This window comes from Pezoporus occidentalis, unplaced genomic scaffold (genome assembly GCF_034315485.1).
Source record: "Pezoporus occidentalis ecotype Australia unplaced genomic scaffold, CSIRO_AGI_Poc_V1 ctg16, whole genome shotgun sequence".
NCBI lineage: Eukaryota > Metazoa > Chordata > Aves > Psittaciformes > Psittacidae > Pezoporus > Pezoporus occidentalis.
Genome location: NW_026913425.1, coordinates 8724485 through 8738424, shown reverse-complemented (window position 1 = coordinate 8738424; position 13940 = coordinate 8724485). Strand labels below are relative to the sequence as shown.

Sequence of the window (13940 nt, the reverse complement as noted above, 5' to 3'; positions counted from 1 at the left end):
CAAAATCATAACTTCTGTATGAATCCTGCCTGACCAATTTGGCAGCCTTCTATGATGGGGCTACAGAACTGACGGACAGGGGTAGAGCAGTTGATGTCATCTACCTGGACTTGTGTAAAGCGTTCAACACTGTCCCACACGACATCCTTGTCTCTAAATTGGAGAGACATCAATTTGATGGATGGACCATTCAGTGGATAAAGAACTGGCTGGATGGCCGCACACAACGAGTTTTGGTCAATGGCTCAATGTCCGGCTGGAGACCAGTAACGAGTGGTGTCCCTCAGAGATCAGTGTTGGGACCGGTCTTGTTTAACATCTTCGTCGCTGACATGGACAGTGGGATTGAGTGCGCCCTCAGCAAGTTTGCCGAGGACACCAAGCTGTGTGGTTCGGTTGATACCCTAGAGGGAAGGAATGCCATCCAGAGGGACCTTGACATGCTTGTGAGGTGGGCTGATGCCAACCTCATGAAGTTTAACCATGCCAAGTGCAAGGTCCTGCACCTGGGTCAGAGCAATCCCAGGCAGAGCTACAGGTTGGGCAGAGAAGAGAGTCAGAGCAGCCCTGCAGAGAAAGACCTGGGGGTGTTGGTTGATGAGAAAATGTACATGAGCTGGCATTGTGCGCCTGCAGCCAAGAAAGCCAACCATATCCTGGGCTGTAACAAAAGGAGCGTGGCCAGCAGGTTGAAGGAGGTGATCCTGCCCCTCTACTCTGCTCTCGTGAGACCTCACCTGGAGTATTGTGTGCAGTTCTGGTGTCCTCAGCATAAATAGGACATGGAACTGTCGGAACAAGTCCAGAGAAGGGCCACGAGGATGATCAGGGGACTGGAGCACTTCCTGTATGAAGACAGGCTGAGAAAGTTGGGGCTGTTCAGCCTGGAGAAGAGAAGGCTTCATGGAGACCTCATAGCAGCCTTCCAGTATCTGAAGGGGGCCTATAGGGATGCTGGGGAGGGACTCTTCATTAGAGACTGTAGTGACAGGACAAGGGGTAATGTGTTAAAACTTAAACAGGGGAAGTTTAGATTGGATATAAGGAGGAAATTCCTTCCTGTTAGGGTGGTGAGGTTGCCCAGGGAGGTTGTGAATGCTCCATCCCTGGCAGTGTTCAGGACCAGCTTGCATGAGGCCTTGGGTGATATGGTTTAGTGTGAGATGTCCCTGTCCATGGCAGGGGGGTTGGAACTAGCTGATCTTAAGGTCCTTTCCTACCCTAACCACTCTATGATTCTAAATTCAACCTTCTCAATGAACATGCACTTCTGACTGCCTGCTATGGTTATTTCACATGCTAAGAAAAACCATCTGTAAATTATCTGTGACTTTTAGAAAGGAGTGAATGAGTTTTACAGAATTAGTTTATTCCTAACAGCAATTTTTGTTCTTTTTTTAAAATTGAAGAAATTTAATATGATGATCTTTATCACAGAAAAAGACCTAAACACTGAAATGAACTCAAGTAATAGATGCTGGTAAAATTTACACCTTTCAAATCTAAAAATCCTAATCATCAGCAAGGGAGACCTATAAAATACAGAATTTGAATACCCAATTTTAACTAATTATTCCTCAAATTAATTTGCAGATTTTATTTTTTTAAATCACATAACATTTATCTTTGCACACAAATAGTGCAGTCAATTTGGAGAAACAAATGAATACAGCAAAATAGAAGGAATTATTCAACCCTGTAGGCACAGATGCACATTCAGTGTTAGACGACAACAATACAACAGATTCAAATTAATTGTTAATCTAGGCAGCACACTCTTGGACAGTGAGTAAGCACACAAACAGTATAAACAGAGCAACACTCCCCCAGAATACCCTTCCAGCATGCAGCAATTTACAGACTGAAGGTTTCTCCAGACAGAGGTGTTACCCTTCTGCTTTACGTACCCTGGGGGCTTTTTTTCCAATTTATTCATCCAGTCACCTCCTTTAATCCATGTGAATTTTTAGCAACTGTAACATCCTGAAATTTTACTCTTCTCTTACTAAAAATTGACAATTTTTTTTTTTTTTTTAAACACCACATCTCACCTTTTCACATTCTGAGTCAAGTCACAACTAGTCACCAAGCAAGCTGCCACTGGTTTTTCCCCGAACCAAAAGTAAATTCTCCCATGCAGAACAATCCTAGGAGAAAATGGCTTTACAGTACTAAACATAACAAATACACAAACCACAACCTCTACACTCTAGATGCATAACCTATTTCCATTTCCTAGAGGCTATTTTGGACAAGTAGTCTTAGCTCAAAAGGAAATATTCTATGAAACATACTGAAATGCCAAAATCAGACTGATTCATTTCCTACAATCCCTGAGCGTAAAAAAAAAAAAAAACCACACACACAAACAAAACCAATTAGTTTTATATTTATGCCTAAACTGTTAAAAGTAATTATTACAAATCAGTACTAAAGCTGTTACTTTCTCTCACAAGCATATGGGGTTTTAATATTGCAAAACATTAAGTAAAATTCTTACATGAATTGTAAACTAAAATAGTAATTCTAACTTTTCCAATAGCTATACAACTGTTTTTAAACTTTACAGTTACAATGCACACTGAAAAGATCACAGGAACTGTAAAAGAGCAGTTTAATAGGTCAATATATAACAATACTTTCCAGAATGCAAGTACATCTTAGCAGAATATGTTATATTTAATAACCATTATTACAACATCAGTACAAATATTACTTGACCATGATGTGTAGCTGGTAGCTTCTCACAAAAAGCCATTTAGACATTATAATCTCTTCAATGTTATAAAAATACAAAATATTTATACTGCTCAGAATATCAGAATAATATCAGAATACTGTAATAACTTCAAGGGAAAGCGTAAAGAAAGTATTTCTAGTATATCCACATTTTTCATGGCAAATTCTTCAAAGAATACCTGTCATCTTTGTACCACACAATCCTTCAACAGGAAAAAAAGCTGGAAAATAATATTTTTCTTTCTTCACCCGAACAGAGGAATACAAGCTTGAAACATCTTACCATCTACAGTCATTGCTATGCAAATGAGACTTACCTTGTATTTCTTCAGAGAAACATTGTAGTTTATAAAGAAAACCATTATTCAAATCTTCACTAATACTGCAGGTGACTCAAACTTACCGTAAATTACCATCAATACTTTTTTTAACTTTGAACAAGCTTTTAATGCAATGTGAAGATAAAATGAGACACTTCACAAGCCACGATCAAATATCTGAACATGTGCACAGTTTAGAAGCTGACCCATTCTTCTCATAAAGACACAAAAGAAAAATGTAGCCTTCAGTATACCAGTAAAAAGTAAAGCTCAAGGTTTAAGCAGGGACCTCTTTGCAGATAAGAATAAAATAGGCTCTAAATTAAATTATTTTTTATTCATTTCCTTTTACTAAAATACTTACAATATTGACACAATACTATCCCTTGCACTTTACAAATAGGCCAACAGTGGAGTGTATTCTATATTTATAATGATTTATGTATGTATTCATTAGTATACACAATACTTTTTCAGTGTTTAATTTTTTCTGTGATTATCTCATGGACACATTTCAATATTAACCTGGCAAACAACACATCTGTTCTACAACTAGGATCAAAAAGTCCCTAGGGCTGACTGTAACAACTCAAATAATAAAGAGGAGTAAAAAAACTAATCAAGAGATTGTGAAAAGGAGTAGGAGAAACATAGAAAGTTGTGCTTGGTCACCCACTCCTCTCTACACACCAATGAATATAATAAAAACATTTTCAGGTTTTTATTACATCCTCAAAGTGCATAAAACACAGACAGTAAAATGCTATAAACAAAACCTCTGCACCATAAACACACAGATTAAGAGATACAAACTATTACCATCATTTGATCTGTTTTTTAATTTTCAGCATCCTTTCAGATATAGCCACTGCTACGCAGTAGCTTTTGTAGGGTACAGAGAAAGACAGAAACAACTACACTCTCTTTGGAAATGCACACTAGAACCAAATATGTAAATGAAGGAATGCTCACACTGATCTCAACTATGAGAAGATCATAGGGAAAGGATGTATCACATAGAAACACAGAATCATAGAATCATTTAGTTTGGAAAAGAAGCTTAAGATCACTGAGTCCGACTGTTAACCTAGCACTGCCAAGTCCACCACTAAATCAGGTGCCTAAGCGTCACATCTAAGCATCTTTTAAATATGCCCAGAGATGGGGACTCACCCACTTCCCTGGGCAGCCTGTTCTAATCCTTGACAACCCTTTCAGTGACGACATTTTCCCTAATATCCAATCTAAGCCAGCCCCGGTGCAACTTGAGGCCATTCTCTCTTGTCCTGTCATTTGGGAGAACAACACCCCCCTTGCTACAATCTCCTTTCAGGTTGTTGTAGAGAACAGTTAGGTCTCCCCTAAGCCTCCTTTTCTTCAGGCTGAACAACCCCAGTTCCCTCAGCCAGTCCTCACCAGACTTGTTCTCCAGATCCTTCACCGGCTTTGCTGTTCTTCTTTGGATATGCTCCAGTACCTCAGTTCCTAAAACTGACCACAGTATTTGAGATATATACCCACCAGTGCCAGTACACGGGGATGATCACTGCCCTGGCCCTGCTGGCCACACAGTTGCTGATACAAGCCACGATTCCATTGGCCTTCTTGGCTGCCTGGGCACAAGCTGGCTCATGTTCACCTCTGTCAGTCAGCACCCCCCAGTTCTTTTCCACGAAGCAGCTTTCCAGCCACTCTTCCCCAAGCCTGGAGCATTGCACGGGGTTGTTGTGACCCAAGTACTGGACCCAGCATTTTGCCTTGTTGAACCTCATACCACTGGCCACAGCCCATCGATCCAACCTGTCCAGATCCCTCTGCAGCCTTCTTATCCTTCAGGTGATCAACATTCCCACCCAAATTGCTGTCATATGCAAACACCCAATCCCCTCATCCAGATCACTAGTAAAGATATTAATGAGACCTGTCCCCAGTTCTGAGCCCTACAGCTCAGAAACACCACTTGGGACCAGCCAACAGCTGGATTTAACTCGATTCACTGCCACATATTGGGCTCAGACATATAGCCAGATTTTTACCCAGCAAAGAACAGACACATCCAAGCCATAAGCAGCCAGTGTTTCCAGGAAAATGCTGTGGGAAACCATGCCAAGGGCATTACTAAAGCTTGGTAGACAACATCCACTGCCTTTCCCTCATCCATGCAGAACTTCCTACATTTAAAAAAAAAAAAAAAAAGTAAATAAATAGAGTTCATGTCCCTTCATAAAGCTATGTACAACTGTACATCCTTGTCCTGGGTTCAGCTGTAGCAGTTATTTTTCTCCTTCTTAATAGCTGGTGTAGTGCTGCGTTTTTGATTTTGGCCTGAGACCAATGCTGATAACACACCGATGTTTTAGTTGTTGCTCAGTAGTTCTTACCCCGATCGAGGACTTTTCAGTCTCTCATGCTTTGTCAGCGAGGAGGGGTACAGGAATCCGGGAGGAAGCAGAGACAGGACACCTGACCCAAACTAGCCAAAGGGGTATTCCATACTACAGAACATCATGCCCAGTATATAAACTGGGAGGAGTTACTCAGAAGGCCCAGATCACTGCTCAGGTAGGGCTGGGTATTGGTTGGCAGATGGTGAGCAATTGTATCGTGCATCACTTGCGTTTATTGTTTTTTCCCTTTCCTTTTAGTTTTATATTCTCTTCCCTTTTTATTTCCCTTATCATTATTATTATTATTGGTGGCAGCAGTAGTGGTTTGTGTTATACCTTAGTTACTGGACTGTTCTTATCTCAACCTGTGGGAGTCGCATCCTTTTGATTCTCTTCCCCATCCCTCTGGGAGCAGGGGGGGGAAGAGGAGGAAGTAAGCGAGAGGCTGCATGGTTCTGAGCTACTGGCTGCGCTTAAACCATGACAGCTTTGTGGTTTGTTGTTCCCTAGCTTGGTCTCAGGTGCCAAAAGTCATGCTATCCTCATTTCCCTCTTCCCTTTTTATGGGTGCTGAGCCATCTTGTGTAGGTCATGCTTTGCCAAGAAAGGCTGGACCAACTGATCCTTGAGGTCCCTACCAGCTTTCTTGGACCCCTCTTTCCTCCAGGGCCTTATCCCATCGGACTCTTCCAAGCTCTGAAGAGTCCAAAGTCTGCTCTCCTGAAAACCAGGGCTGTAGTCCTGCTTTCTGTCTTGACACCTCTTCTTAAGACCCTAAACCCCACCATTCATGGTCACCACAGCCAAGGCTGCCTTCAATCTTCGAATCTACAACAAGTCCTTCCTGGAGTATGAGGTCCAGATGACAGCTTTGCTCAGGAATTTCTCAGTGAAGCTCCCCAGAGTCTTCAATTGCTTATGCTTGCTACTCTCCTGTAGCCTGTAGTTAAGGTACAACTCAGATGCCATCCCTAACTCACTTCATAGTGAAATACAAACTCTGGATATACTGCTTTAAAGTGCTGCTTTAAAAATCAAGTTAGCTACTCTGCCAAGGGATACAGCAGGAAATTCGAGTGTATCTGTCTTAAGGGTTAATATTACATTAGAGTTGCACCTACTATGTAGCAAAAATAACCAAATGTTAGCCTACAAACACCACTGAATCCACCAGTCTTATATTACTAATCAGATAATTCCCCACATTTTAAGACATGGGAGAAGGCAGGGATTAGGAACTGTCTCACCACAAGAAATAAAGAGAAGGAAAAGGGAAGTAAAGTGATGTAAAGAAAGGAGCTGAAGAACAGCGGTGAGAGAGGCAAGACAATATTTTCAAGTGCTTTTTTCAACTTTAGCTTTTCTCTACTGAATAGCAAATGCCTTTGATAGCACTAAAGTCGAATGTGTTTTATGACCCATTATAAACATCAGATCAGTTACTTTTCTTTGGAACTTCATTTGAAACCAGGAAGATTTTCTCCATTCCCTAGCTGCTAGATCAGTCCAGGTAGGGGTTTCAAATGTCCTTCCCATCTGTTCATAAAAATAAAATTTCAAACCAATTAAAAAAGAAAAAAAAAAAAAACACAAAAAAAAACACTAAACAGGCTGTCATGGTTACTGTTATAGCTGAACCCAGGACACAGCGAAACAAAAGAGAAGATAAAAAAAAGAAAAAAAAAAGAGAGGTGGCAAACCAAAAAGTTAAATTGAGCTCCTTGTATCTCATACAAGGAAACAATTTGTGGCTTTGGTAACTGGTGGCTCGATATGAACAACAGCTGGGAATGCCATGGAAGTAGAAGGCCTAACAGTAGTTCACCAGAACAGAGACTGTACAGAAGTAGATGAATCACACTCTTCAATTTACTCACAGGTACAACTGACAGTTAATAAAGAGTTAATAAAGTTATTATATCAGAAAAAAAAAATAACACTCTTCCTTCCCCTTCCTCACAGGAATGGTAAATCTTTTTCACAACCATTCCACAGGCTAGTCATTTGCAGTCTAAGATGGCTCAAGTTGGCATTACATTGATGCTAACTCAGAAAGACACCTGTCTTGAAATTACATAATTAAAAAAATAATCACTTCTCAATTAAACTTACTCAACAATCACAACTATTAGGTGTAAAAATCCATTCATGAGTCAGTTTTTAAACTCTAGCTAATGAGACTATATATAGGTGCTTTATTATTGACATTATAAACTCTTTCAGGAATGTTAATTTTCACTCAAGTCCAGGTGACCTTATAGCAACAGAAAGATACAACCTTGAACATATATCTAATAATGTTTATAATCTCAATATAAATAATGATCCTTTAAATCTGTTCCTTAGTGCACTGCTTTTTCTTGAGTCACCTACCTTGTCATTCTCCTACAAAGCACTGTAATTAAATGTAACAGCAATTAAAATACGTACAGCACTGAGTAATATTTCAAGCAAACATTCAACTATCTTAGCTTTATTTTCTATAAAGCTCTATACAGTCTACAGAACATTTGTTCTGATAGGTTATTTCCTTATTCATAAAGAACCGGTGTTCAAAACTGTCAAATAACCATAAATACATTCTAAATACACAACAGAAATTCTGAAATAATCCAAATATGATGAGGCTAACTTCTAAATCATTGATAGCAGCTGTCAAGCTTTAAAGCATGCATTTAGCTTCATGGGTTTTGTTTCTGTTGTTTGATTTTTGGTTTTGGGTTGTTTTTTTTCTTTTTTTGCTGTTCCAGATGATATTAGACAATAACTTTGTCCCATATTCCAAACCCCCAGCATCTGTCATACTCTTATCTAAAAAAACAAACACTGCTACATGATCAATGATTTCTCTGGCACAATGCCACTGTGCTGGATTCACAAATAATATCGTTTCTTAAATAATATAAATAGTAAAAAGTAAGGCTTCAACATGCTTCAGACACAGATGCCTCAATGCAAAACTGAACGTCACCATGTGGGAAAGAATACATACTTGGTAAACTTTTAACCTAAAGCATAAGGACTTGCAGCACAGCAGCATTTCTCACTAATTTTGATAGCCTAAGTACATGTACACATCACAGTTTCACTAAGTTCCTGGTGGTTTTCTATGTGGAATTCTGCCAGGTATTTCCGTTTCCATATTAAATGCAACATCTGTAACACACTGTTTTCTATCAAATGCATCTTGGAAAAAAAACAATCATTTGATTTTATCACAAACAGGCTATGACAACAAATTAATCCCACCATGCCCTTTCTCCTGTATGTTGCCCAAAACGTCAGTTAATTGTGCTCATCTCCTTTCCCAGAATAATGACAATCCTGAAGGTAACTGAATGCAGACCTAAGGACAACCACTAACTCGAAACAGTGTAAAAGATCTTTTCTTAGCACAATCTTCAAGCGTGAAGACACGGGAAGTATTGGTTGTGTAAGTGCACCATCTGCTGGCCAAAAATTAACTTCGGCAAAAATAGTCTAAGAAAAAATACTTCCATCAGCATCATTCTCTCACCCAGTTTGGTACCAGGGATTTTTCCCTTTTTTGTTCCTCTGAACCCCACTGGGCTGCTACATTAACTGGGCAGTCTGTTTACACACTTTCCTTTCTATTCCTTTCACTGATATTTCTCCTTTATTGTTTATTTTTAAATAACACCCAATCATAGGTATTCAGGGGTTCTTTATTCTGTTACCTTTTTCTCACCCACTACTTTATTTCCCACTCCCTGCAACTTTCAGTGCTTCCTTTGTCTCCTCTTCCTAGACACATAACACCTGAGTTAGGATTACTGAATTCTGCTCTTCCCACTTCGCTTGCTGCTTCCTCAGCCTCCCAGTCTAACGACAGACCAATCCTATGAGAAGGAAATCTCTGACCTTCTCTTTGACCAGTCAATACTTCAAAATCGGATATTACTGCATTCTCTTTTCTTTGGAATTGTTGCTCATGCAACAGTAACTTTAAGAAACTAAAAGCCAAAGAAAACAATCAAAGTACACATTTCTAAAATGCTACACCAGAAGGCATTATCCGCCAACATTAAATAAGAAAAAAAGTATCAGAGAAGAAAAAAGGCAGCTTCAATTTCTTGTAAAAAAATCTGCTTTTCCTGTGCCCCATTTCTGATCTCCACAAAGCAACACTGAAGTAGAATGTCTCTTCACCACAGCACTCCAAAATCTTGCTATTTCCCATTATCATTTTTATACAACTATTTGGACACACAACAGAATTAGGACTTTCTGTTTTCTCTAACAATAGACAACTGGACATTCATAGCTATCTTTCAATGACCATGTAACATACTGCAAAAATTGAATTGCCTTAAGCCATACTGGCTGACCATGTTTATCTTTGGACAGAGTCTTCAAGTACTTTATCTTCTGTGAAGAAATATGAAACGCTAGCCAAGCCTCAGACCATCTGCCAAAGTGAAATTCTGACTTTTTTTTTTTTTTAAATGACTGCAGAAGGCAGTTACATAGAACAGGAAGTAACTCAAGAACTCCATGATAGATTATTCTGCAGAAAATTCTGCCCTGTATTTAAAAAAAAAAAAAACAAATCTTTTTTTTTAAATCCTAACATTTCTTCTCTTGGTCTCATTACTTAAATAATCCCTTCAAAATTTAGTTCCCATAGCTGCTTACATAGTGTAATTGGTATCAATGGATATTCTCTAATTCAATGGATAACATAGATACGTGTTAAGAATCCCTTCTTATCTATGGAGATCTTGGCACATGACCAGCAAAAATAACTTGCTTAGGAAGTTTCCATGCCATCTATTTTAATTCAGAACACATTTCCAGGAAATTGGTGGCATTCCAAGAATGTAGAAAGCACAATGAACAATCTTTCTTAGTGAACGAGAGAAATTAAGTATTTTATATTTTAATTTTAAATTAAAAGTTACTTAAAATATGACTCAATTTCTACAGAGGTAAACAACAAGCATACTAAAATGTTAATAAATAAATAAGAAGGAATCTCAAAGTTCTGGAGAGTTCAAACTGAAGAAAGGGAAGAGTATTATGACTGGGGAGTCATATGATCAGTAACAGTAGCAATATCCTACTAAGGACAGAACTGCTTGACTCTTTCAGATGTAAAGTTAATTTGAACCTTGCTTGGAGTCTTTAAAGTGAGTAACATTAAGATTTCAAAGGAAATAGAGATTCTCTGTCACAAAGCAAGAATGTAACTTCTAAGTGCAGTACCCTTAAAAAAAGGGCTGGAAGAGATAAACTTCATAAAAAGTTAAGCATACTTCATCATAAATGCTCCCATTGATATCTGCTCCATAAATTGGTGCCACAAAAGTCAAGTTCCTCCAGTATTTACGCTCCAGATCTTCATAATCTACGTATCCTGGGGTGCAGTATCTGCAGAGGAAGAGGTAGGCAAAGGTTCAGCATAGCCTTCCGAAAACCACCTTCACAAAGGAATATGCTTCTGATCCTGCAAACTGAATTCTAAGAGATTGCTTTATATAAATAATGTATATTTTATATAATATATATTTCATATATATTATATATATATACATATAAACAGGGGAACTGGTAGTTGTCCTGAATTCTTAGTTTCATTATTCACCATAGCATGTAACCTCATGACAAAGATATATAACCTGACAGCTACAGTAACTGAAGTCATACACCTACTCATGAAATACTTCCTTTAGCCTCGAAGAGCTAAACAGCACATCTACAGACTGTGCTCAGGCTGAGGCCCTCCCTTTTGTTTCTCTTCAATGAAAAAGGCACACATGGAAAAGCCACTTCATTGACAAGTATTTATTATTTACCTGCCTCACTACCAACTCTGCAAACACAGTAATAGGTCCTGCAAAAGCCTGTCTCAGAACAACTTAAGTGTGCTAATTCTGCCTGTCATTGAGCACCATACTTTTAATAGCATGAATACAATTATATATATACTTTTGGAAGGTTATTCAAGCCTCTTGTACAAACTTTTGGGAATACAACACAAGCACAGTACCACAGAAAACATCCATCAAATAGCTTTTGCCTTAGGATTCTTTGTCAGGCCTCTATTCCCCCGTATTTAGGTCTTCAGAAAAGAAAATCTGCTCCCCATTACTGCAACTGTGAAGTAATGTTTCACATTAGCACTGCCAACTTACTACATAGACCTCAACTCCTGGGAAAAAAAAAAAAAAATCCATACATGCAAGAATTAAGTAGACCAGGTACATTTACATCATGAAGCAACACAGAACAGACAAGCAAGTTAGCAAAACATCTTAACTAAAGCAATCTCAGCAATGGAGCTGCTTCAATAATTTATCATGAGGCTCCAGAAAACAGGTTTTGGCACTGAGTAATATGGATACATAAACTCAGTATTGTAACAGAAGTAGCTTGATTACAGGATGCAGGTATGCCCGTATTTTCCAGAGGTCAAGGTGAAGAAGCACCTTGGTTCAATGCTGAACTGCAAATGCAACAAAGTAAATGTGTAAATTAAAAGATGCAATGCATTAGACTAGGCACACACAATCCTTTTAACAGCAACTATGATTTAACTCAGATATTCATGGCCTTTCTCTTTCCAAAAGAATATGATCACAACACTGAAGAAGAGTCTTCTGCATTAAAGAACAAAATTATTTTTATGGTAAAATAGGGGCCTTCAGCTACTTAATAGTTTAAGAAATACAGACTGCATTAAGTGTCACAAGAGGTTGCATGATATTTTTTCAATAATAGATTAATATTTAGAAAGACATACAGCTAGTAATAGATAAAAGCCCTCACAACTGTTCTTAAATTCACTGCTGTAATGAAGGTGTAAATTGATTTCAGCAAAAAAAGATGAAAACTTTCTGAAAAAAACAAAATCAAAAACAAAAAACACAGAAACACTTCCAAAATAATGATAAACATATAATGAACTTAACTAACATGATGATACATATTAAAACCTTCACAACATTTTTGCATTATGAAACTATTTTAAGAAATTAGTGTTTCTCATGGGTTAATCAAATGGAAACTTTAAGCATATATTAGTAGGTATCAGAAAATTACATCAGATACCTGACAGGTTTTATATTATTACTGAACAAGTAATTCTAAGAATTATAAAATAGGTTCCCATTCCTACTTACCAGAGGAAGAAAACTGTAAGCGTGATAACCTCAAGTTTTCATAAGGAATATAGGGGCAGAAACATACCAATCCTTTTTAACTGAAAAAAGGAGATCAGTTTTGCACTTTTACTAGGCCATGGATATTATGAAACATTTGCTGAGAAGCCTCTTTAAAAGGAATTCATGTCCTAGTTTTTCCTGATCTTGATAACAGCTTCTCTTCTTACCAATTAAGTTATTTAACTTATGAGAGAAACTTTCCTTTAAACTGGAGCAGTGTTACCTTCCCTCATCACATTCAAGTATCTTTTCTCTATAGGATCTTTTGATTCACCTTCCAGAAACTACTTCCTATCAGTTTTGGGAAAATACTGAAGCAGAATTTATTCTTTATGTGACCAAAAGGAATGGAGAAGAATTTATTCTATCCATCTTGCCACAGTCAGAACATAGACATTCACAAAGTGCAGCGCAGTTTAGATTAATGCAAAAACTTATGGGCAAGTTAAAAAACCTGTTGGGTTTTGGGGCTGGGTTTTTTTCAGAATTACATGATGACAGGCCAGTACAATATCTAGGCAGAAAAAAAAGAATTAAACATCAATAGTTGTACTCAAATTGAAACTCTGTCTGTATCATGTTTGTTATTTTCTTTATAGGCATTTGTTAGAACAGAAAGAAAAAAGGTAGAAAGCATTGTGTCTCAGGTTTTTCAGATGCTTTCTTACTGTCATGTTTTCAACAACAGAAACAAGATTAATGCTGTGGTACCCTTAACGCAGGAGACAGAAAAACCTCTACTGAGTGGAAAAAAAAAAAAAAAAAAAATAAAAATCACCAATTGCTTAGACACCCCCCCATATACATACCTGGTACTGTTGGCCAGTTGCTTGAACTCCTTTACTGTCATTGGCTTTTTCTGAATGTTATACTGTGTGAATAGCCCTGACTGGCCAGTGACCATCTGCTGAATTGGAGCAGGAATCACCAAATCTTCAATATCATCATAATGTTTTCTTGGCTTCCACTCTTTTGGTGGGATAACCTTTAAATTCAGAAATCAAAACCAGGACATCAACAGTTGCAATACCAGTTCAAAATATTCTGGAAAAAAATCAAATAAACCAGTCATATGCCAATGACCAAACGAATACTTGCTTACCCGCTGTTTTCACTATAACTAACTGATCGTGCAAGTGCTCTTTACATAATCCAGAAACCAATTCAAAATGGTTTTTGATCAGCAACTTGCTGATCTACAACATTCAATCATGTGCAACTGTGCAAACATGCACATGTATAGTAACAGAGTATTTTATTATCAGAAAGCCTTATAATTCACAAACACTTCACACTCCATGATATAAAAC

The 13940-nt window shown here is 37.9% G+C and overlaps 1 protein-coding gene across 5 annotated transcripts in view; it reads right to left on the bottom strand.

Moving 5' to 3' along the window:
- Positions 1-13940, bottom strand: part of LOC134160491 (lysine-specific demethylase 4C-like) — a 71740-nt gene that overhangs the window by 38659 nt on the left and 19141 nt on the right. For all 5 annotated transcript variants that reach the window (XR_009963561.1, XM_062612564.1, XM_062612565.1 and 2 more), the window contains 2 exons: positions 13440-13615; positions 10723-10837 (listed from right to left, as the gene is read on the bottom strand). Coding sequence is in view for 4 of the 5 variants with exons in the window: in XM_062612564.1 (XP_062468548.1) it covers positions 10723-10837; positions 13440-13615 (291 nt within the window). In the remaining variant the exon portion in view is untranslated. The remainder of the gene's footprint in view (positions 1-10722; positions 10838-13439; positions 13616-13940) is intronic.